General features: G+C 41.5%; 2 protein-coding genes and 1 long non-coding RNA gene across 13 annotated transcripts; 2 read left to right on the forward strand and 1 right to left on the reverse strand.

Annotated features, from left to right (window-relative positions):
* Positions 1–514: 514 nt before the first annotated feature.
* Positions 515–12,910, forward strand: LOC121609951. 11 transcript variants are annotated; one of them, XM_041941768.1, is made up of 10 exons: positions 519–572; positions 1,015–1,181; positions 1,704–1,778; positions 2,767–2,835; positions 6,710–6,797; positions 7,074–7,858; positions 9,135–9,409; positions 10,049–10,348; positions 10,718–10,808; positions 11,792–12,910. In XM_041941768.1, the coding sequence occupies exons 6-10, from the start codon at positions 7,842–7,844 to the stop codon at positions 12,210–12,212; spliced, it is 1,104 nt and encodes a 367-aa protein (XP_041797702.1). In that variant the 5' UTR covers positions 519–572; positions 1,015–1,181; positions 1,704–1,778; positions 2,767–2,835; positions 6,710–6,797; positions 7,074–7,841; the 3' UTR covers positions 12,213–12,910. The 11 variants fall into 11 exon arrangements, with proteins under 11 accessions (XP_041797708.1, XP_041797702.1, XP_041797705.1 ...); XM_041941771.1 differs by having other exon boundaries at positions 7,382–7,858; XM_041941774.1 differs by having other exon boundaries at positions 515–572; positions 1,021–1,181; positions 6,710–7,858.
* Positions 12,911–12,918: 8 nt separating this feature from the next.
* Positions 12,919–24,854, reverse strand: LOC121609955. The gene is made up of 4 exons (XR_006007025.1): positions 24,728–24,854; positions 24,007–24,123; positions 16,271–16,338; positions 12,919–15,431 (listed from the first exon to the last, which is right to left on the reverse strand). It is a non-coding gene; the product is annotated as an uncharacterized LOC121609955 (long non-coding RNA).
* On the forward strand, positions 14,947–21,863 carry LOC121609954 (protein rapunzel-like). Its single transcript, XM_041941778.1, has 3 exons — positions 14,947–15,017; positions 17,607–17,695; positions 19,008–21,863. Exon 3 carries the CDS (start codon positions 19,058–19,060, stop codon positions 19,739–19,741), a length of 684 nt encoding a protein of 227 aa, XP_041797712.1. The 5' UTR covers positions 14,947–15,017; positions 17,607–17,695; positions 19,008–19,057; the 3' UTR covers positions 19,742–21,863.
* Positions 24,855–25,043: the final 189 nt, after the last annotated feature.

Here is a 25,043-nt window from a genome sequence, read left to right on the forward strand (position 1 = left end):
TTCAGATGTCTCCTCCTCAACCAGCTCTGACAGTAAAATAGTGCTTACACATTGATGAATCAATATCAACAATCAAATAATGTAATGTAAGATAACATATCAGTCACAAGGGCCTGTTTCAAGAATGAATACTTTTACTTTTGATACTTTAAGTTTTGCTGATAATACTTTTGTACTTTTAGAAGTAGAATTTTGAATTTAGTAAAAGTAAAAGTATGTGAAAGATGAGTAGAGAACTGACCATAATGTTTATTATTATTATTATTATTATTATTATTACCAAACGTGATAGCTCTGCTTATTGCCACTTCTGCAGGATTTTCTTTGAACAAAAAAAACATATCATAGACATAGCAACCATCACTTAAGAATCTTATTAAATCAGATCTAAAATGTAAGCTGAAACAGACACACTGGCATGAGCGAACCCGCAACGAGACCTGCAGTTCCGCAACGGTCCAGTAGCCGGCGGTAGTGCCGCTTCTTCGGCTGTCAGCCTTAACATCACGTGTCAACACAGCAGACGAAGAAGAGTCTGAGCACAGCTCTGCTCTCTCGCAGTTGAAACTTTGGTGAGATTTTATTCTCCTCTGTGTTTTAATTGCCCTGAACTGGGAGTCAGATAACGTTTATGTTCCAAAATTAAACAGCTTAGCTGCGAGTAATGTCTCAAGAATAGTTTTGTCGTTGTTTGAAGTTAGCAAAACAGCGAGAGCGGTGCTGTAATCTGAGCAGTGTCGGCTAATAGTGAGTTGTAATAATATTAGTCACAGCCTACCCGGGGCGCCCCCAGCTTTGCACAACGAGGTCATAGATAATGCCACCAGGGCGGCTATGATCAGTGTGATGAAGGTGAGTGCTGTCTCGAGTACCAGAGGATGGTGGCTGACAGGGACCGAGAGATCCGGAGGCTGAGGGATGACAGGCGATACCACATCTCCCCTGCAGAGCTGCATGTGAATGTGGTCAGGAAGTCCGCCCACTAATTTTTCTGTTCATTTATCTGTTCATCAGCTGCAGGTACGAAAACACCCACACACACCTAGTGCCCTGAAACTGCGGAGGCCTTCCCCCACCAACATGCCCAGTCGGAGACAGCTCCAGCAGGGTGATGGAGCAGCTGGGGTCCAGGCCTGTGGATGCATCACCCCCCCCCCCCGGTTTAAGAGGACGTGCAGACGGTAATTGAATGGGAAGTGTGTGAGCTGCAGTCATCTTACAGTGGTGGCTGAGTGAGTACCAGCAGTGATCAATAACGTGTATCAGTCCAAAAGCAGAAAATGGTTTTAAAAAATGCCACCATGATGATCTGCAGGCTATCAGGCTCCTGATCTGAAATCAGTTGGCTTTGAAACGAATGAGCTGAGAAATAACAGGTGGTCGAACCTCTCTCCCACACAGGGACACGATTTAGTCACTTCTTGGTAAATGCACCCACTCAAGAATAACCAAACCAAAAGCCGCTCAGCGTCTCAGCAATTCGGATCGTATCAGTTGATATAACAGCACCTGAAAGCCCCTCCAGGCCTGCGTCTGACTACTTTTGTTCCCCTGAAAGACAGACAGTCTGACCACAGGTCCACTTCTTGCAGGCAGGATTTGAACTTTGTGCGCACTCTCCAGTGCATATGTTTTTTATTCTTCACACAACTGCTTCCGCCTCTTTTCCGTGTTTACATGTGACTGCGACACCGTCCGTGAAGGCCTTCGAGGACAGACTGAGAGTATGTGCTGCCAGTTCTTGGAGAGAGATCAGGAGGAGGCTTTTCGCCCCACAGGTATAAACACTTTTTGCCTTTAGACATAGTCGTATGTTTCGAACATACTGAAACCTCTGTGACTGCTCGGGGCTGTTCCACTGTAAAACCAGGAGGTATGATTGACTCCCAGTGCAGAGTGTCGTGATGTTAAGACAGAGATTGAGGGGAGAATTCAGAAACTGTGGTTTTCAGTTCATTTGTCATCCGAAGCACACACACACATCACCAACCAGCTCTGTTTCTGTGTCCCAGCACCACCCTTCACACAGTATATACAGTGTATATTCCACACTAAGCTTCATGGTATACTGTTGTGTGGTTAGTTAACTAACAGGAAGTGATACAGTAATAAATACCTTTGAATATCAGACCTTAAAGTGCCACTGTCAGTTAAACTTCACGAAGAGACAACAAAGTGTTTCTCTGAATGTTGTGATTTTCTGAGGTGTTTCTGGAGCTGCTGTAGTATGAGTATATGATATGTTGTCACTTAATACTCCAAAATATCTTGATAATTAGTTTGGTGTTTGGATTTGGGACACACAGGCATTGTGTATTATTCTGTCTTACAACATGACGGTGACTTACAAATGTGTCGATTTGGTCCGACTGTGCTATTTTCCTTATAAAACGTGGCCAAACAACACTTTACAGAGTTGCCTGTGAATATTCTCATTCATCCAGGTCATTGTAAGCTTTAGGGCATTCAATCGTTCGCAACTGGACCTCGTCAGTTTGTCTTAGAAGACGGTTCGCCTCTCATCCGAGCAGGCTTCATCAGTTCGTATGCAACCAGACTAGATAGGACAGCTCTAGTCCTCTGATGAAGCTGAAACTGATGAAGCCTGCTCGGATGAGAGGCGAAACGTCTTCTAAGACAAACTGACGAGGTCCAGTTGCGAACGATTGAATGCCCTAAAACTTTACAGAGTTGTGATTCTGTATTTACACGCATCAAGTTAAGGGACATCCTCAGTTTAAATCATGTTTTGTCCGTCTGTTTCAGACAGCAGATCGATCTAAACACTACAATACCCACGAGCCTCGGTCACTGAAGCCAGAAGTCACAGCTGTGGTGAATTTAAAATGTTTTGTCATTCAATTTCTGAACAGAGCATGTCACCATGGTAATTATAGGTCATTTAATCGGTCGGCCAATTGATCAGGCCAGTAGCTCTCATTTTGAGAAAATTGCACGGGCTGTCGCCTGCACTCAGAAACAAATGATGTCTGCAGACACAGAGACAATGCACATTTTTTTTATTTTCAAATGTTTTTCTGTGTGCAAATGAATAGTCCATTAATGTTAAATAAATGTGGTACCATTGGTACCAAAGACAGAGCTACAGAGCTGCTGCTCTGCACTGTGACAGCATTTATTTATCTTTTATTTATTAATGTAGATGCTGCTGTCTCTTGATAAATGCTATTTATTAGCTGTGGATTTAAATTAGTTTTAAATAAATATTCATTTAAATTTAGCAATTGTGTTACATTTGTTATTATTAATAATACTGCATAGTGTTTAATCGCATGCAAAAAAAAAAGTGATATTGGTTTTAAAATGGATCATCGGCCGCTCTGCTCTCTAATTTCATCAGCAATTGACCACCACACCATAGTTGCTGAATTTATATTAAAATTTACACAAAATCATAAAGCAAATTAATATAAGCTGCACTGTCAGCTTTCACCTGCTGCTGGCAGCACACGTGACTGAATTTTAAGCTTTGTGATTGGATCTTTTTTTTTGCTGCTATTCACCTTGGGAGACTTTTCTCAAAGAATCCAATATTTTCTAACCCGGTTGTTGTTGTGTACCCAAGATAGCTTCTCCCTCTTCGCAAATGTATTCAACTACATATGGAATATAATCCTAACTTTTCTGCTTCTGTCCAGATAATTTGGTTTTCAAAGTGCTGCCACATACTTTCAGGATAATTTGACAGAAATATTAAAACTGGGCCCTTTCAGACCAGGAAGCAACAACTATACTGCCTGTATAGAATCATATAGTGCCAAGCACAGTCACCAGTGTGGCAGCACTGGCTCAGCCTAAACTTCAGAGCCTCCAACAGACACAGATTCACTCGCTGTGTCCTCCAAATTATGTGGCCTGTTGAACTTGGGTGCAGCTTTTGGAATCTCCCCCCTCAGTATCTTAAATACTTGTTAGAAGGGACCTAAAATACAGTTTTTTTGGCTCAGGATCAATGCACACCCTGTCGCTACCTGAGGCAGTCTGAGGTAGGTTGAAAGCACTCTTGGCCTCTTTAATTGTGTTCGGTCTCTGTAGTACGAGCTAAGTTAGGGGATCGTAACAATGGCTAATATTAATATGTCACTCTGAATCAAGGCAGACTGTTTCCATGATGATTGCAAATAGGAAAGTGTCACAGTCAATAGTGAGCAAACGATGAATTTAACTTTGCAGTTAACTGTGATTAAAACTCTTACTTGTTCATCTGAATCTGAATTGTGTTGCAGTAACAGTTCTAAAATGTCTTCACGTGTTCAAACGTGGAACTTTATTATTATGAATGCTTAATTTAGCGGCAGAGAAAATGTAGTGTTTTTGTAGCTACTAATTAACTATTAGAATTTAATTTCTAAAAGAGGGCTAAATAGTTTTCTGAAACTGCTGGACAGTGTAGTTTTTAGCAAAAGTTTGCTCAAGATAATGCAAATCTATGACAGTACTTGTCAGTGGGATCAATTCAGTGTTTGTTATTAATAAGAAAACATAATATAACCAGTCTTATCCTTTAATGCACATACAGCTATTGTATAAATATATATGAATATATATTGTATCAATAAACCTGCTCATACAAGTGTTTTCTCATATGAAAACAGTGGAAAATAAAGTGTCTGCTGCAGTTGTCTTCAATCTGTTCCCTGTTTAGATTTCTTATTAATAACCAAAAACTGCAGGCAGTATCAGAAATAATTACCCAGGTGCAGCATGATGATTGTTCTGGTTCTACTAAATGGAATAATATTCTAGGATTTTCTTAAGCAAAGTAACAGGCTGTGAAATGTGTGACGTGTTTCCTTTATGACCGTGAACACACCGTTAAGATGCTGCATTTACACACGACCTCGGAACAGCTTCCTTCCAGTTCAAGTAGAAAGGTGCCGTTTCCTGTGTGAATTGGAAGGAAGTCCAGACCACTGCCTTAGAAGCATCTGCTTTTGATTTCAGTGTGAAGACCTGCACCATGAGAAAACAACGTGCTGCAGGTGATGGCTGTGGTCACACTGTGTGAAGTTTTGCTCCACAACCAGTTGTGAATGATTAAGAATGGCTGTGGTTTTGTATTGGACTGCATAAGGATTTTTGTGACTGTCCTTACTGTACACTTCTGATTACTGACACTGTCGAACATCTTCACGCTGTTTTCAAACCCTGTGCAGCAGTGATGTAGCACTGCTCTACAGTACTGTGCTACAAGTGTAATCAGAATCCGATCTGGCTGAACTGACCAATTGTGTATGCAAGGAAATTGACTCCGGTTATTCATTGTTCTCAATGGGCTTAAACAGGAATAAACAAACAGCAAAGAACAAGGACAACAAATACTGAACACAAGTTGTTACAGCCAAGCCTAGGGAATCCTGGCCGTAGCATAAATGCTCCACTCCTTCCACTCCCAAACAAAAGTTTATTTAACAAGCAGAGCAGAGCCCTAACACAACAAAAGGAGCAAACAAAAGGACAGGTTTCTAACCTTCTTCTTCAAACCAGACGGGCAAAAAAAACAAAACAACTAGAAAGGAAACACAAAGGGTAGCTCACGTTTTGAGTTCTTAAGAACAAGGTGGCACAAACACACACACAATCTGCTGGCTGTCAGTTGGAAGGGGGGGGGGGGGGGGGGGGAGAGGAGAGAGTGAGGAGCTGCTTCTGCCGGTTTAAATAAAGTTGCTCTGTCTTCTGGGCCAATCCGGTAGCTGCAATTCCCTCCCGATCCACCAATCCATGGACTTCACCTGTTTCTGCTCATCTCCTGCTGCTCACACACACACACATAGGCTGAGGTGGAGAGAGACACAGCTGACATATCTACACATTTATCTACAAATGACCTAAGGTCATAACAAAGTATATGAAGAAGATCAATATATGTGTATGTGTGTGTAAGTTGGCCCACTGTACGGTTTAATTTTGTTCCACCAGATGTTTCTCACACGAAAATAAATAAATAAATAAAAAAAAATCATGAATTGTTTTTTTTATAACCTGAGCACAGTGGGCAGAGTGATATGTTGCGTAGGAAATCAGTCAGTTAAGGGAACTTTGGATTCTGGCACCATTCTGCATCTTAACAAAAGGTGTTCGCTTTGGATCTGTGGCCCAGCATCAAGTTTCAGTTTTGGCCCTCCAAGGGAAAAACTTTGATCACATCTCTCATTAATAAATTTTAAGAGGCCAGCAGAGTGATAGTTTTCCTCCTTTCAAAACCTAGCCGCTCTTTAATTGTTGTCTAATCACAACTTTGCCTTTGTAAAGCGAAGTCTGGAATTGTCAGAATTGTGATTTACATGGTGATATTTAGCTGTATTTTTTTTACCATTTTCAGCGTAGTTTAGTGTGTTTTCATGCTAACATTTGCTAATTAGCAGTGCAAGCGCAAAGCAGAGCTGAAGCTGATGGGAATGTCATTAATTCTGCAGGCATTTGGTCATAAGTGTTGGGAAACTACTATTTTGATTGGTGGTGCTAGATAAAAAGGTTAGGGATCGCCAAAACTATTCCAGTTCTTCCTGTAGAGAACATGATTGTTTGCATCACATTTAGCACAATTTTCAGATTTTCAGACAAATAAATGACCTGATGAAGGTCTGTGTACCGAAAAACGTTCCTACTGATTGCAAGTGAAGAGGACGGTGTGTTTGTTGTGCGTTAAAACTGTTAATTTAAGCAATATTGAAATCTTATTTTGCAGACATGGAGGCTGAATGTGAGGCAAAAACTGCAAGTGATGACAACACAGCACGAAAATGAACACTCTGACCATCTGAGCGGAAAAGGAGGTAATGACTTTTACATGCTAATAGAACCAATAATGAAATGCACACACAGATGGTTTGTTTGATGAAACCCAGGAAACGTTTTTAATAGGAAAACCTGTTTTCTCTGCAAATATCCGCAGGAGAGAGTCAACTAAATAAAATGATACCAATGGACCAATTAACAGTTTTAAATTCAGCCTAGTTATGTGTTTAAGTCTTAAATTAAATCCTTAGAAGTTATTTTTGATGAGTGTAGTGCACTTTGCCACACAGAGTTAACTTCTTTCTCTCTCTCAGTGGTGCTGCAGTTAATGCTGAAAGAACAGCGTTGACAGAGTCGGTTCTTACACCTCTAGATTCCCCCACCAAATACAGCAACACGTACCAGACGTGAGACACAAGACGGTTTCCTGCTACCACCCACCCATCGCAGCTAGCATTGCTTCCAACCACATCAATGTGCAGAGTGGCAGAGAGAAAGAGACGCGCACAAACACACAGTTGGTGTTAAACCACACAGCTGCTGCAGCTATGAATGGAAGTTAATGTAGACGACCTTGGTGGATGCGTATTAATGATGAATGTTTGTTTTTCTTCTTTTTAAGCAATTCTTCTTGAGGTCCTCCTTTCACTGGAGACCCTCAAACAACAGAACACCGCTGTTCTTCAAATATTGCAGTCAGGAAACTCATCTGGAGCGTAGCTCTGCGAACCTGCAGATGTCGGGACTGTTATACTGCCGTTTATTATTGATTGGTCCGGCTGGAGGGATGACAACCAAAGAGAGCATCTGGAGGATAATGGCCAAATGTTTCACAAACTCTTTGGCCAAAAACATTAACTGGAAGGGAAGGAACAACAAGCAGACCCTTACCATCGAGAAAGTTATCCTCAGTCAATATGCTGCAACATGTAACATAATTTGGTACCTTTCAAGCAGGATTTTGCAGCACAGTGGTGTTATCTGACACTGTGTTCTGTCTGTTAACATTGACCCTGCACCCCTCCTCTCCTGCAGGTGCAGTCTGGCAGGATTCGTTCTGTAAGGGTGCCGTGGATGAGGAGATGGAGAGAGATGCAAAGTATGTATGTAGAGGGAAAAAGTAAAAGGGGATTAAAATTTAAAATATCAGTCCATCAGTAATTGTAGTCCACCTGTGGCAGAGGTGTGTAACAGGTCTGACATTTGAAATTGGGCTGAATTGGCTAATTAGAAGCCATTGATTTAAAATGGTTGCCTCATTCTTGTTTGGCCGAATTGTTTGTCAGATTAATTGACGTTATCTCATGTTCATGGTTTTCAATAAACTGAGGATGAAAGGTGTACCAATTGTCTGTTTTTAAAAAAAATAAAGTTGAGCATGCAGGATGTCATAGGTCTGTAAAGTTACTTTTAAATGTGATTTCCTTTTTTACATCCTATTCAACGAGTGAAATACAAATGTGAGAACACACACTGTAGAAACAACTAGTGAATCAGTGAAGTGGTTGTTTAATGAATGAAGTTTGATAATTGATTAACTGTTTAGGTTATTTATCAGGCAAGAATGCCAAACATTCTCTGTATCCGATTTCTAAAATGTGAGAGTTTGCTGATTTTGTCAAAGGGCAGTTTTAGATAACTGTAAGTTGACTATGTAAATTGAATAACTGTATAAATGGAATGCATCTTTTGTCACGTATGGGGTGTGCTGTGGGAAAAAGGACTGGGCTTGATTTTTCTTTTTAATTTTTTTTTTAATTTTGCAGACTAAATTGATATACCTAATTGGCTTTAAATCAATTCAGTTAGTCAGATGAGTAAATAATCGAGAAAAATCTTGAATACTCGAATACGAGTTTTTTTTTTTTTTATGGTATTAGAATAGGGCGTGTGATGTTAGTCTGAGCAGACATACGAGCCACACGGTGGCGCTGTGTCCGCCAAACCAACATCCACTGCCAAACGCTTTCGCCGAAGAAGAGGACGCAGGAAGCAAACAGCATCTGTGGTGTAGTAAATTGAACGATAGGGTTAGCTAAATACAAGTCTGCCTTACTCTGTTCTCTTTGCGCGTGTTTTACATTATAGAAACGCGTTTGATTCGTGTGTTGAATGTGAGCATTTTGTTTTTGACGACCGTTTGTGAATGAATGGTGTCTCAGTGAGCCACATCGTCCGATAGGCTAGCATCCTTGTAGCTAGCCAGACGCTCTTTACGTAGCTTGCTAACACCAAAACAGCGTGATTTTGAGGATGAATTTGGTCAAAAACAGAACTTTGCACCCACACCTCCGCGACGAGGAAGCACTTGTGGTGGAAAACGCCATCCGGCTGGCGATAGACTCGATAATAAACGTGCTGTACGGTGTCAACAGTGCCAGGACTCATGAGTACCAACGGATGGTGGCCGACAGGGACAAAGAGATCCAGCGGCTGGAGTGCAGGCTGAAAGAGATCGAGTACGAGCTGCAGTTGCTGCGCCGACAAGGATGCACCTGCGGGATGCTTGAAGAAGAGACGGCCTCACACAGCCTCGTCGGCTCGCAGCCCTCTTGTGACGCACACAAGGCAGAGCAGAGCGGGTTTGAACCAAACCTCATCGGCACTGAGATGACAGCAGGGCAGCAGGAGTGTGAAATGAGCATCTCTTGTAAGTAAGCATGGGTACAAAGAAGCCAAGGTTTGGGGAGAGTACTTGATATTTTATGTTTAATATTTTACTCAAGTAAATAAAATGAATGAAATATCACTGATAATACTCTATTTGTACATTCATTTATTGGCCTGGGCATCATCAACCATTCATTTGTGCGGATGTGTGTTTGTGCACTCGCAAATAATGTTAAAACTAGGGCTGCAATCACCAATATTTGTCATTACAGATTAACCTGGTCATTATTTTCACAATGAATCAGTTGTTTGGTTTATAAAATTTCAGTAAGGTGTGCAAAGTGTCCATCAGTGTTTCCCAAAGCCCCTGATCGTGTACTGCAATGTCTTGTTTTGTCTACAAACTAAAGACATTCTGTTTACTATCATAGAGGAGTAGAGAAACCAGAAAATATTCACATTGAAGAACATCACGCTGAGGTCAGAGAATTTTGAGCTTTTTTTTCCTCAGTTTTTTTAAATTAATTGTCACATTAATTTAATGGTTGACAACTAGCCAGTTACTCGTTGCAGCTCTAGTTCAAATAGACAAAAAACAGCTTTGTTAACAGCAGAAGGAGTAAATGTAATCTGTTACTTCCACCACTGACAATGCCATTTTCTGCCTCCTCCTCCACAGTGGGCCTTTTTGCAAGACCCCCCTCACACGTCTCCTCTCAAAGCCACGAGTCGGCTCTTCCGTCATCCCCCAGCAGAATGGGTCTGGACCAGAGCTGCACCTCCCACTCCTCAGAGTCCTCAGGTGGATCGGAGTCCGCCAGGAATCCGCCCACTTCTCCCTGCAGCCTGGTCGTCAAAGAGGAGCCGTGTGATATCGACACAGTCTTAATCAAGTGGGAAATGAGTGAAGAGCGATTCGGGGCGCATCAGGAGAGCTCAGGCAGTCCATGCCAGGACAAAGAGAGCCCCAGTGTAAAAAGTAATGTATCCTACCTGTTACTCGTATTATACATTGTACTTTCCCAAAATGATCTCTCAATTAAAGCTTGTTCTGTGTTGTTCAAATGGCAGCTCTGTAACACTAGGGCTCGGTATTGATCCTTAGTACTATCACAACCACGTGTCAAAATTTGGAAAGGACATACTTCATCAGCTTCTTTGGATTGTTTCTTCATTACGTACTCTGATATTTTGTGGTTCATGTCGTCTTGCATTTTAAAACTTTGGCTTATTTTCTATCAATACCCAGCTGTGTGTAACAGAGAAAAGCCTTGGTCAAATGCTGTTGCTGTTTAATGTATTGGCATGGCATGACTAAGGAAATGTTCATCCGGTCTGATCCCTTTAGAAAAACAGGAGAGCAGAGAGAGAAGAAAGTTCAGGGAGAAACCTCACGCAGACCCAGATGGACATTACGTCCCGGAGGGAGAAAACCTGAGGTGGGTTTTTTCATAGATGCACATGAGCCAAATAGATGCATGAAGCCTACAGTTACCTCATTAAGGTTTCCTCATTCACCCACAAATCCTTGTGTTTGTATTTTCAGTGGGTAATTAACCAGATCCAGACAATGTGATGTTAGGCTAAGACATTTTCTCCTACTATATGAAACTGTGATTGTTGGCATCAGCTCTTTTCTTTGACTTTGTACTTGCATTATTTTCATCATTGGTTTATCTGTTTGATTAATCATTTACTCTATAACATTTCCAACACCAGACACAGAACACAGTAATTTCTTGAAATTATTTATTTGTTTGTTTTGCGTTGTTGCCTCTATTAGATAGGCCAGTATAGAGACAGGTTAACAGGAAACAACAGGTGAGAGAGGGTGTCACAAACTGCCTGTTCAAAAATATTACATTTTTAAAGCAGACAAACCTCACATGTAAGTAGGCAAGACGAGGAAATGGTTTTGGCATTTTGCTTGATAAATAACTTTAATGAGTTATTAGAGTTGTCAATTCATTTTCTGTTGATTGACTAATTACTTAATCGGCTAATCTTTTCAGATTTATTAAAGACATGAGCTCAATAAACCAAAATCCTTACATGTGTGATTGAAGGCATAATTGTTTTGGGAGATTGGTGAAAGAGCAGTCAGGCTGGTTAAAGATAAACATAGAAGGCAGAACAAACTTGAGCACAAAAGCTCAGACTGCACTGAACAGTGTGATGTGATGATACTCAGTGGTTGTGCACAACTGGCCAAAAACACTAGATTAGACACTGGAAGAGAAGATTTATACTTGCTGCTTTGACAAAACTGTGGCCTTTCAGCACTGCATGGTTATATGAAGCAGACTATCCTTCTCACTGGTCTTTTAATTCAAAACTAAAAAAAAAAAAATCTGAATATTAAGTGCTTAGTGAACTGCATACCTCCTCATCTGTGTCCTTGCTCACCTCTTGGCCTCTTCAGGAATAAGAAGAAGAGTGTGCCGATGTCCGAGTTGCCAGAGGAGGCTCAGAGATTGAAGAGGGCAGCCTGGAGAGCAGCTTCCAGGCGGTACTACGCTCGAAAAATAGCCCGCCAACAGGCAAACCCCTCACGCTCCGGGCCCCTTCCTCACATAACGGACTTGCGGTACTCACAACCCACGTCTTTAGAGGACAAGAGAAGGAGGACGCTGATATCGGAGTTACCCGACGAGACTCAGATGCTGCAGAGGGAGGCGTGGAGAGCCGCGTCCAGGAGGTACTACGCTCGGAAAACCGCTCGCCACCAGACCGAGCCCACACAGTACGTACAGCTGCTCCAGAACATGGAGCCGTCTGAAGAAACACTTGGAGGGAACAGAGGAGGATCCCACACCAACAGTGGAGGAATAATGTGTAGCTGATGGACAGTGATGCTGCTGACATTTTCTATTCTGCATATTTAAAGGTTGATTTCACTGTGTTGCGTAAAAACACTGGACTATGTGAATGTTTGTATTTTGCTGCTGTTGTTGGTTGATTTGTACTGATAATGAAATTTGTCGCAGGTCTTCTGATATGGTCCGAATAGTTTGAACCTATTGTTTTGAATTAAAGTCTCATTTGTGTGTTTAAACTGTCATTTGTGTTCCTTAATAGCTGAATTATGCTACTGACCTCCCTGAGAACAACACTGCATTCATGTCACTTTGGTTCTAATCACTCACTATTTTACTGATTACTACTTCTTTTCCTCCATTACAGCCATCTTTGGTTTACTGTGTTGCATGCCTATACAAAATGCCAACTGCAAATGAAGACTGAATAGGCAATATAAAGATAACAGTAATACTCCGAACAGCCTCTGGATCGATAGAGCGCCCCCGGTGTCCAACATCTGTAACTACAATCAAAACATCATTAATGGTCAAGCCATGATCTCAACATCTCTGTAAATGATGGGTGGAGAATTACCAGTTGAACCAGTTTTATCTGTTATTGCACCAGCAGTTATTGGCTTCTTAAATATTTGAGTTCATGTAAAACTTGAAGAAATGAATTTTCTGACCCCTGTGTGAAGAAAGCTGTCTTTGTCCTGAAATGTCTCAATTTTCTCTGGAAATTAAACACAAAAGATAAACAAGATTTGCATTTCTTTCTTTTTATTTATTTTAAATACCGACACATTGAATGCATTAATCATGTATCATGAAGGTTTCTCTGGTGTCGCATCAGGCAGTACAGGGCGCAAGTGATTCACTAAAGCATCGGTTTTGCGGAATAAGAGAAATGGATGATCCCATAATAAATATTGATGACACTGACAGAGAGTCTTGGATATATTTGGGTTGGTTTGTACCCACAGTCCCGTGCCTCTTAATCAGTATCTCGTCACTGCCTCCAGACATCATGATTGTGGCTTTCAAAGCGTCAACAGGGCGCTCCTCCTGCCCCTCCAGCTAAAAAAAAATACATGTTGCAACAGCGGCAGTTTGTCACCCTGGAGCCGAAATATTACGCGCTTTGACCGCCGCCGACGCACAGCTGATCTTGCACAAGTGCGGGTATTCCAGCATCATATAGGACAGAGAGCATTCATCCCACTGTGACTTCAGTGTGAAATATGATCTGTTTGACAGCTGCTGCGGCAAATGCACAATGAGGCCAGGCGTGCGTCCGGCCGGAGCTCCGGCTGTGCTTTGGTGCTGAATAGAGGCGACACATGCGCCTGTTTCTTCCAGCACTGAGGTCTGAGCGTTAGTGTGGGCAGCCGATAACGAAGGCTTTGTCATTTCTAACGCACAGACGTCTTTTTACTTCTATTTTTTATCCAGTTTCCAGCGCAGGGAGGACAGGGCTGCCCTTGTGCTGCTGTCGCCTGAGGCGTGGTGTCTCAGAGAGGGGATGCGGGGTCTTAAACCTGCAGAAGACTCAGGTCTGTACACGCAGGGAGGCGAACGCCCAGCCTGTCAGACTGTGTGCTGATGCATATACGGTGTAAACAGCACAGACATCAGACAGGCATCGCAGGGAACAGGATTGTCCTTTAACGCTCTGCCGGCAGCTGCGAACATAATTTGCATGCGGTTTATTTTGGGGAAAACAGCTTCAACCGACGGCGTTGTAATCCAGCCATCTAAGAATGCAGTGGATTTGTCTACAGGGCATTTCTTTTAATGATTTTTGTGTGAAAGAGGACTGAATTCTTTCAAGCCCGGATAAAAAGAGCAGACTGTGGCTCGTCGCAGGACTACTTTGGCGCACTGGACTGGTGCGTAAGGCTCAGATTTTTTGCTGCTTCATTGCGACTGCTGGTCAGACAGGTGGTTATTTTAATTTGTGAGCTGTGTTACAATGCTGTCCGTATTAGCGCATATATTTACGTATATAATATGTTTAAAAACGTGACATAAATAACTTAAATGTCTGCAGTGCCAATTGCGCCACTTGGTGCATTTTTCTTGATGCGCTTTGCTTTCAAATAGACTGAAAATTCCACTTTCTTTGATTGTAGCTTTAATTTTTTTTAGTACAGTTGGTACTATTTAAACAGAATTATTATTTATAGTTACCTTTTAAGCTGGATAAACTTCTCTTTTTTATCCTGGAGCCTTTGGAGAGCTCTCTGTGCCTTTGGATACACCTGTGCACTTTTGGAGAGGTCCATTTGGATCCTTAGTGTTATTTTTGCGCGGTTGGATTCTGCGCACATTAAACTATTTTTCCTCGAGTTTCTCTAGTCCAGTCCACAAGAAAAGGGTCTCTTTGACCCAAAATACCACCAATGAACTATTGGTACCCAGCTAAAGATGCTCCAGGGCTTGACAAACGCACCAACGGCACCAGAAAGCGCCTGAGAGCTCCAGAGCGCACTTACTGACAACTGCTTTTCAGTATCAACTGTATGACTATTGGATGGACCAAAATAAGTCGAAACCATAGGGGTAGGGCAATGTGTATATGAGGAGTGGGCTTTGCCATTTAAGGCCACTGATGTGCAATTTTAAAATTGAAATATGGAGTTCATGCATATTGGGGGCCAAATGGGCCATTTCTGGGTTTCAGGGACTCTTTGGGCCCTTTGGAAATGGGTTAGTCCAATTTGATCACCCCTACATAGTCAACATACATGGAAGTGTCCTTTTTTGCAGGGATTGCTGGGAAGAAGAAGGAGGCTGTCGAGGTTGGGACGTTGGTGAGGGAGGACTAGGCAGAGCCACTCTAAAAAGGTAAGAAATCCTCTTCTCTGCTGTGTCCTATGGTGCCCAGTGTTGGCTTGGAGGCAGATGGAGGCTGTGTACTCCACATTTAGACATAGAAATTGAGGTTTTCAGGTGTATTTTGGTGTCTTGACAGTGTTTCAGAGCAGGGAGGGTCAGGGCATTATGGTGTGCACTAACAAGGAAATATGGAGGCACGGCTAGGGGGAGCCATAGCTGGGCAGGAAGGCAGCTGTGTGGCCCTGAGCTGGAAGGAGAGGGGATGTTTTGCTTGTGTTAGTACTCACAATTATAGAAGAACTCCGGAACATACTTCATTGTTGCATCTTACTCGTAATGAATACAGTTATGGCATGAACAGCATTAGCCTCAAGGGTGTGCACTTCCTTAGTAAAGTGTCCCAACTGCCCCACAGACTGTGATCTGTGAAGACAGAGAGCAGACTGTCAGGTAACATGAAGAAGAGGCAGAAAGTCATTCAGATAAGTCATAAAAATGTGAACCCCGTACTTTATCGGCAAATTTATTGGAGTGTGATGTGTAAATTTGGATTAGCATTAGCATTGCTGTGATCATAGAAAACATTCAAGATGGCCACTGCACTGCAGGGAAACAGGTGAAAGGAGGCTGTCACTTCCTGATTAGACTGACAGAGCTGCTTAGTTTACAACCAACTCATAGTCAAATGTTTCTTCCTGGCATTTACCTAAACTTTATATCTTATTATAGCGACTTTCTGTATCGAAGTTCAGTAATGCAGAAGTTGAGTCACTAAGCCACAACTTTAGGCGAAGACTTTGTGACTGAGACGTGGGAGTGCTGCATCCTCCGCTTCTTTAAAGGCCATGCTGACACAGAGCAGTGATTGGTTCACCCACGAAGAACATTTTAACCTGGGAGTTGTCATTGGTCTAAATTCACCGGCCTTTAATAATCATTTTAATTAATATCTAAAGTCTGTATGACCATATATCAGTCCTGCATTGTGTTCAGGTGGATTAATAAATGGCATGAATTGATCAAACTCACTCTTTAAGACGTGTCTTTGAAGGTGAAGAGTCCATTTAGGAACGATTTCATTTGCACAAAGGGTTAATTTTCCACTGCATGTTAAAATGCAGCTGGAGGAAGCTGACAGATTCACCGAAATCATCCGATTTGTGATAAATATGGCTCAGATTAATCAGTAATTTCACATTTTTATGGTGGCGTTATTCCAGAGGTAATTTGTGCCAAAAAGCTGTCATTAACCCTTTCATTACCAGCGTCTTCTCTTGCAGTTTGCCGTATTGGGCTGAGACATGGAGGGTTTTCTGTTGAAGAGCATCATCTGTGAAAACAAGGGAAAAAAAGGATAGAAATAAAACACACGAATGTCATTAGTAGATCAGTTAGCAGCAATCGAATACCAACCATCAAGCAAATAACACTTTATCGGCAGTCATAATAGGAAAAAAGCCACAAAAAAGGACATTTACGGGCAGACCTGCTGCCTTTCAGGCCTAAAGCTAAGCAGGTGTGATGCAAAAGAAAAAAAAATTGCAAAAGTGACATTTAAGAAGCATCTTTTGGATATTTCATCTCATTTTACGAGATTATTAAAGCGTAGGTTTCACAATCATTCAATTAAAATGAGACATTTGCTCATCTTTTTGCTCAATTTGTGCATTTGAACGCATCGTCTAAAGTTAACCTGAAGCTAAAGGGTTAAATCCTGCTTCTGCATGTCCCTGCTCTCAGTCCGCAGTGCTGGTGCTGAAATCAGATGGAGGATATTAAGGGTGTGTTTGGCATTATAGGTAAATTACTGCCCCTTCTGGTGGACACGGGTATTTAAAAAGAGAGGAAAACCAAACAGAAACACACACACCAACCTGTGAGTGTGTGTGTCTCAGGGCCTGTTTGAACTTGCACAACCTTGCGGTCATGGGCTGTGTGGGTCCCCACAAGCTGTAACTGAGTTGCTGAAGTGTGGTGGCAGAAAGCAGAATCCGCAACACGAGTCCCCGAACCACATTTAGCTCAGTGGCTCGTGTCACTGTCCTTTGTTTTGCTTGCGTTTGTCGAAAAACACTCCAGGATAAACCTGTTTTCAACACACACAAGCATACGGTGTCAGCCCAGCTTTCACTGCTCGCTCAGCAATCAGTCACCTCACACAGATTTTGCGTCAAACATCTTATTCTGCCTCTAAACGAGCTTGAACTCATGTTATGTAACAAACAAGTCTTACAGTCCAGTCAGCTGTGGCGTATTTGTTTTCCAACTGTGAGAGTTTCTCTGTCCCGCCCAGTAGCAGCTAGTGTGTCAACATGCCTTCCACATGCAGCACGCCGCTGCTGAGGAGCTATCAGCTCGGTCCATAGAAACACATAGACAGCAGCCTGGTGCTGAAAGGCTGCAGTGCTGAATGGAGCTGTGTCATGCTAAAGCAGAGAGGCTGTTAACTCCTTCACTGCTGAAACTGCAACCAGCAAGCCACAAAACTCATTTCACTTCCTGGTTCAGAGAGACAGAAAGAACCAAGATCAGCACTTTTGTATTGGATGTGTTTCAGTTGCGTCTTGTGTCTGAGTCTCTGTGTGTGTTTTGTTTCAGGAATCATCCTGATCAGGACCAGGAGTTCTGTATCACTCCAACACCCCAGGACGAGGTTCCTGCGTGGCCTTGAAGAAAAGAAACTTGGCGTAAGAAGCAGAAACTGTCACGTTGGAATATTCTGCGAAATGTTTTTTCTTCTTCTCTTCTCTTCAAAGCTGTCAGAGAACATTTCAGGCTCAAAGCAACTGAAATAATCAGTTAGTGATGATAAGCTGCTGTAGAGCTGAGCTGGATCTAAGTTTTTCTGCATAGATTGTCAGCTGGATGTCAGAGCTATAGAAATGTGAAACTTTGAATCAATTTTACTCAGTTTTACTTTTATTTTCATTGCCAATGAATCCACTACTTTCTCTATTAATTGCAATAAATTCACTCATTAAACTTTCTCAGAGCCCAGCGTGGCATCTTCAGATTGCTTTCTTTGCCTGACCAACAGTCCAAATGACAGAATGTTTGACAAAAAAAAACTCATTTTAAAGGCTGTAGGCAGTGAATTTTTTGGCCTTTTTGTTTGAATAATTAATGAAATCCATCATCAAAACAGTGGATTTTTTTTTGTCAACTGATTAATTAACTAATTGTTTCAGCTGTACTGTGAAATACATCACTTTGGTGTATTATCACCAAGGTTAAAAAGAGCAAACAATTTAAATGAATTAATTAGAAGTGTATTTATTCAACACTTAATTTTCAGTTTCATGACTGCTCACCATGAATTGGTTAAATTAAATTATCAGGGATTTGGATGCACTTCCAGGGTCTCAGTTTGAATCAGCATTGCTAAAATATCAGATCTTACCCACAAAAGTCTGGATTTTAAATTTTTTTTATGGAAAATATTGGGTGTATTTGAAAATGTTGCTTTAAAAAAAGATCAGAAAATATAACAATAAAAACTAAAAGTTTATCAAAGCATGTTTTGTTACTATTCATGCAGCAGTTAATAGAGACACCCATATAACAGCCTGTTTGTTTCAAAGCATCTACTGTAAATTGCTGTTTGTCTTTTTAAAGGTGTACTCCTGTGTTTTAGTATTGCACTTGCATGTTGAGATATCCTGACTGTTCAAAAACACTGGCACCTACATTTCCCATAATGCATCTCAATAGTGTCTTTCATTAGATCCTCATGCCTCCTAATAACCCCACATGCACAGTTTGTAACACAGGCAGCTCGGGGTTCATCAGGGTTATTTTTAGTGATACCTGTGATACCCCCTAACCCCCTAACCCTAACATGAACTGAACTTCATGTGTAAAATTGGTGGAATGTCTCTTTAATACTATACTTGAAACTGAATACTTTACAAGTAAAAAAGTATTTTGATGACTGTGGCTGCAGCATCAGACCACCAGCTGCAGTAAACTGATCTGTCTCTCTTCCCATCTCTGTCACAGACGTCCACATCTTCACACAGTGACCTCGACATCTGCGCCGCCTGGAAATCATGATGGACGAGGAGATCGTCGCGGACCAGACCAAGCTGAGGCAGGGCCTGGTCAGGGTGCTCGAGTGCGTGGCCACCATCTCTTCAGCGGCAGCTGTGGTTAACCCCATTTTTGGCGTGGCTGGGTCTCTGATCCGGGTGGTGCTGCACCACGTTGATGACGAGGACATCCGCACCCTGAAGCGTGAGTTCGGCTCAGTCAACCGACAGCTGGACCAGCTGTCCCAGCTGAATCGCAACACGCTGGTACAGATCAAGAAAGAAACGCTGGATGGCCAATACTGTCGCGTGGAGGAGAACCTCAAGAACCAGTTCAGAAAGTTCATGGAGATGGTGGAGGCAAGGCCGGAGCACCGCGAGCGTAAGAAGGACGACTTCGAGGAGAGCTATTCCAACGACTTGGGGGACCAGAACCTGCACACGCTCTATGACGGCGTGGTAGGCAAACCGAAGCTCTTCAGCAGGCCCATCCTGGAGGTCTACCTGAAGCACTCGCAAGGCGACCGCCAGACCATGGAGCGACTCTGCACGCGCCTCACCTACCTGTTCTGCATCGGCCTCATCGCCCTCATGGGCTACGCCGCTGTCATCGGAGATGACGAGGAGGGTCTGAGCGAGGAGTGGGCCGAAAAGATGGAGCACGTGCAAGAGAAGATGCAGGAGGCTCTTTGCAAGTGCAAATGAAGAAGAAGCATGAAGAAGAGTTGCTTTCTTTCTCTACTGCTGCTTTTCCTTCATATTCAGGACTGAAATGTCCACATTCCCTCTGTAACTCCTTTCTCCTCCTCTCCCTGCAAACACTTTGTAAGCATCTACAGTGTGTTCACTGCTTGAAAGCCCAGTGGTAACGAACAACATGCCACTTTCTTTTCAAAACACTAACCTGCTACATGTGCAAGCAGTCTTTGCGCCACAGCCTGGTGTTTTTTGTCCAAGCTGAGGTAAAGCCAACTAAATTATTGCACAGTATCTACCTTGTTATGTGATAAAACTGTATAAGACCACCAGTGGTTTAAATGGATACAGACGCAGGACACTAATCAGCTGTGGGCTCATTACAATGAATCATTCATCAACTCTGAGAACTAAATTTGCAGCAATGTAAGGAAAATGCATTTATTCTTGATTATAAATGCTGCTTCAGTGCGTGATATTGCAACATTTCTCACCTGTTATGCACCTTTGGAAAGCACTTGTCATTTATTGTAGTTTGTTGAAATGACATGTCTTACACTACAAGGAAATCAGTTAGCTGGAATGTGCAGTTGGCCTGACTACAACCTCAACAACTGTGTACAGTTTAAAGGAGAACAAGAAACTTGGCTTAGGCTGCTGTCATACTCTCCAACAGGGGGCCTCCTCTGAATTCCTTGAAACTGACAAGTACATATTCTATTTTAATGTTATGCCACTAATGTGTGATAACTGCTAAAAGACCCTGACAAACAGAGGGAGTAAAGTTGTCAGTCAAGTTATTAAAAAAACGTATGCAAAACCAAAACAAGGATCAGCCCAAATTTTTCAGAGCTGTGAATGTAACTTCATCGATATGATCATATAATCATTATCATGTACCAAACATGATTATACCGCCACGTTAAAAAAAATATGTGACACAAATATTGAATGTTTCTGATGCATGGAGCTCATGATACACTACCTGTACTTTATGCTGTCGAGCACCAAATTTAGTCAAGTTTTACACTAATTTCTGCTGCTGCTGATTTTTTTTTTTTTCGTTAGAAAATTGAAAACACTAACAGTATACATAAAATCTGATTTGTTGTAACGCTACACAAGCATCTGGCAAAACCGCAGAAGGATACTCTCTAGGAAATCTTCCACTCTTCCACTTGTGCTGTTCTGTCACTTTTACTTCCTACCACATGTTCACTAAAGCCTAATAGCAATGCAGGAGATGCACTAAGTGTTGTTGTAATATATAGATAAATTATCAATGGGTTTCTTTGGTATGTGGCCATTTTGAGCCTTTTAAGCATTCAATGTTCTTTATTTTTGTTTTTACAGTTAAGCCTCAGCATCAAGATAAAGATTCTGACTCCTCTCATACGCGTCCTCATCTGACCAACAGTGCCTAGATGTACCATTAGTTTGTATTGTTTTTAAGGGTTTTTGTTAATCATTCAAATATAATATTGTGTAAGGCATTATGTTCTGAAAGGTCTTTATGCTACAGTTTAGATTCTAAACTTGTGGTTCAAATAATGTTGTAATTTGTTTTTTAGCAAACGGGTGGTATCACTAATTAACTGCTCTTATCCTTTCAATACATAACTCTGTCCTAAACTGGTTTCTGCTTCTGTGGCGTTGTGCCAAAACTCTCATTGTTACAAAAAATTCAGTACATACTGCAAATACAACCCAGATTCCAAAAATGTTGGGACACTGTGGAAAATGTAAATAAAAACACAATGCAATCATCTGTCAAGTTCAGGTTCATCAATTTCAGAATAAGCATATACGTACAAAAATCAATGCAGCTGATCAGATAAAACATTAAATACATTGTCTTTGTATTGTTTTATATTCAGGGTATGTCAAAAAGGATTAGCAAGTAATCACATTCTGTTTTATGTTTCAAACAGCAGCCCAGCTGTTTCAGAATCAGGGTTGTATTTACAGAATATCGAGTCAAAATGCTGTTGATATGGATGAATATTACATGAACCTCTTAAAGGCTTTTCTATAATTTCATATACTGTATGTGAATATGTTGCCTTTTTTTGTTTTGTCTCTGATGTCTGGTTGTATATGTACCACTATAAATAAACAGAAGTGAAAAGTAGTGATTTGGATGAGTCAGTTCTTATATACATAAATAATACTCTGCCATATAAGTTCAATTCTGTATAGGTGTTAAAATGTGTTTAAGTTTGGGATGTAGAATAAACCTTTTTAGAGCATTAAGATATTTATGTGTTCATGTTAAGTAGGTGGTAATTGGTGTTATCACGTCAAAAATACACTCACCTCTCACAGCAAGGAGACATGTTTAAATTAGTGTAAGATACACAATGTGGCCATTAGTGTGTGGACATCATCAACCATCTACGTAGATTTGAGTCCTTAAGGTCTCTGCTGTTTTTTATGGTTTCGGCCCCTTAGCTCCATTGACAGCCAATAGTGTGCTTCCAACAACTTGTAACAGTTCGGGGAAAGTCCTGTCCTGTTTTGACATGACCCCGTGCACAAAACGGAGTCCATAAGGAAATGAGTTCCCAGTTTGGTGTGAAAGAACTTGACTGGCCTGCACAGTGGCCAGCCTCAACTCCATCTAACAGCTCTGGGATGAACTGGAACAGACTTAAAGTGTTCCATCTCACTAATGCTCTTATGGCTGAATATATACTGTGCATTACCTTTACCTGCCGCGTGTTCATATTTATACTGCTGTCCATACAAGAGCTGTTTGTTCCATTTAGAATGTGTACTAGTAGCGTTACTCAGACCTGCACTGCATATGTAATACCTTTAATACCATTCATACTCTATGTATTTTAGTGTATTCATATATACCCCTCATTAAAATCCATAGATCTCTTATTCTACACTTTACTGCTTTTTGCACTTCAGGTTTGATGCTGAACTGCATTTCGTTGTCTCAGAACTTGCTGAAAGTTGAATCTAATCTAATGTGAGCAAATCCCTGCAGCCAGGATCCAAAATGTTGTCGAATGCATTCACGGAAGAGTGTTACAGCAATAGATTGATGTCCATGGTTTGGGGAGGAAATGTTCATCTAACTCAAATGGGTATGATGTATGGGTGTCCACATACTTTTGGCCATAGTATTTTTTTTTTTTTATGCCTGACAAATTTTGCTGGATGAAATGCTGAATGTATCTTCTTGAAAACACCATGAAAGCACAAAGCAAGTTGCAAAAATACACTGCAAGTATTGGTAGAAAATATTCTTAATGAAAAAATATATAGTTTTTCTCACTATAGTGTGTGTTTTTACTAGAAATAATGCGTAATAAAAGATGCATCATATGTGCTTTCTCATCTCAACATGCACACATAGTCTAAAAATTGTCACTTTCTGCAGCTCTAATATTAAATATCACTGAACGAATGTGACGACGTTAGAGAAATCCAGCATTGAAATGAAAGTGGAGAACACTGCAATCAAATCATTTGTGTAGTTTCATGGTAGGTTTTCCTTTTGGGGTCATTTCAGATTATCGCAATGTGACGTTTCTTGTTTGTTTCTTTGTTGATTTTATGCTGAATAATATCCAATTCCTCACTCACAGCAAAATATTTGTGTTGGAAGCTTCTTAATCTAATTTTAATTCTGAAACAGAAATATGTGAAACAACCAAGTAAGTAGCGTTTAGCCACAGTTTCACATGATCTTATGTTAAGTTTCTGCTTGCAACACTTTTTAATTTATGTGATACTTAGACAGTAAATATTCAAACCCAAGACGCCTAGGATTTAATGACTGCATCACTGCTGTATATCATTTAATTTGCGTATTTCAGACGGAGCATCAGGAGGCCACTGAACTGAGGACGCAAAAGTGTTATTTACCAATTTGTACGCAAGAGGGCGTGCGTCCTTCACTGACTGCACCATCACACCTGTTTTCACTGAACTCCCTGAGGGCCCACAGGACTCACGCATCACATCTGTTTAAAAATTGACGAGCTATTAAAGCCCGCTTCCCGTCCAGGATCCAAACAGATCTCCTACATGAGCTGCGCGGAGGCAAATAAAGGCGGAACGGAGGAAATGATTGACCTCAGGTGAATTGAAATAGTAGCGTTGCCTAGGTTAAGTACCTCTGGAATGACCCTCTTGCTTCATTATCCAGATGAACAGGTTTGACTCACGGCTCAGAGTCGGGAAACCCAAACAGGAAAATGCACATTGCGGGTGTTTGAAATGTAGATTACTGAGACACAAAGAGTTTAGGTTCTTACCTGCCCCGCAGACTGCGTGATGAGAGCCTTTGAGCCACAGGCGCTCATCGCCAGTGGCTCCACGGAGCTCGTTTTTCTCCCAATGACACGCGCTCGTGTCGGAGAATCCATTTTCACCTGAAGAATAGAGGTGGTATTTTAGTGATTCAGATAAAAGTGTTGAGCATAAATCGAAGAGAAACCTTCACACATGACGCGAAGCCCTTCATGGTTTGAAGGAGAAACGATTCGCGTAGTGATTTTTCTTTTTGTGGTGGCGGAGGTTGAGCTTGGGCGCTCACAGGGCGCGTCACGAGCGCACAGATGAAGAGGATGTCAGGTTTAATCTGATCGTCAGAAAGTCTTCTGATTGATAAAAAAAAAAAAAAACCCGCCACATTCGGTGTCCATTCCGATTGTACATGTATATTTTAACCTGATATGTTTATATTTGACACAAACCTGAGCAGAAAGAGGTGACGCACGTCTGTGCCGCTGTTATAAATAAACACTGTGTGGATGATTAATTCGCGATTTGCGCGTTAAAATTAATGTAACAGATTCTGAATTTGGGAATTTGGGGTGGATTTCACACCACAGCTGTGTGTTTGTACAGCACATGCAGTTATGATCTGAAATGCGACTGTAATATAAATAAAATGATGATGATGGTGAGTACATCAAGTTACCGTATTCAAACACTAAAAAGACAAAAAACACAATCATTTTCTACTCGTCTTACCTCAAGTTTGGATCCTGTCACATTCACAACAGCCGAAGCGAATAATGGTGATGAAGAGACATTTGCACCAAGTGCGCAGGAGACTCAGGAAGAATCCGATGGAAATATTTGGGAAAGAATACACAGCAAAAACAATTCAAATTCAGTTCGTTGTGTTAAGAGGCTGAATATCCTTTCATGATCACATGAAGACTGAGAAGAAAATGGAGCTGACTACATAACTCACCCCTTGCAGTTTGCTGGCTGTCTGTCTGTAGTCTCTCTCTCCCTCCCTCTCCCTCCCTCTCTCTTTCTCTTTCCTTTGCAGATATTGAGT

Source organism: Chelmon rostratus, chromosome 8 (assembly GCF_017976325.1).
Source record: "Chelmon rostratus isolate fCheRos1 chromosome 8, fCheRos1.pri, whole genome shotgun sequence".
In the NCBI taxonomy this organism is placed as follows: domain Eukaryota; kingdom Metazoa; phylum Chordata; class Actinopteri; order Chaetodontiformes; family Chaetodontidae; genus Chelmon; species Chelmon rostratus.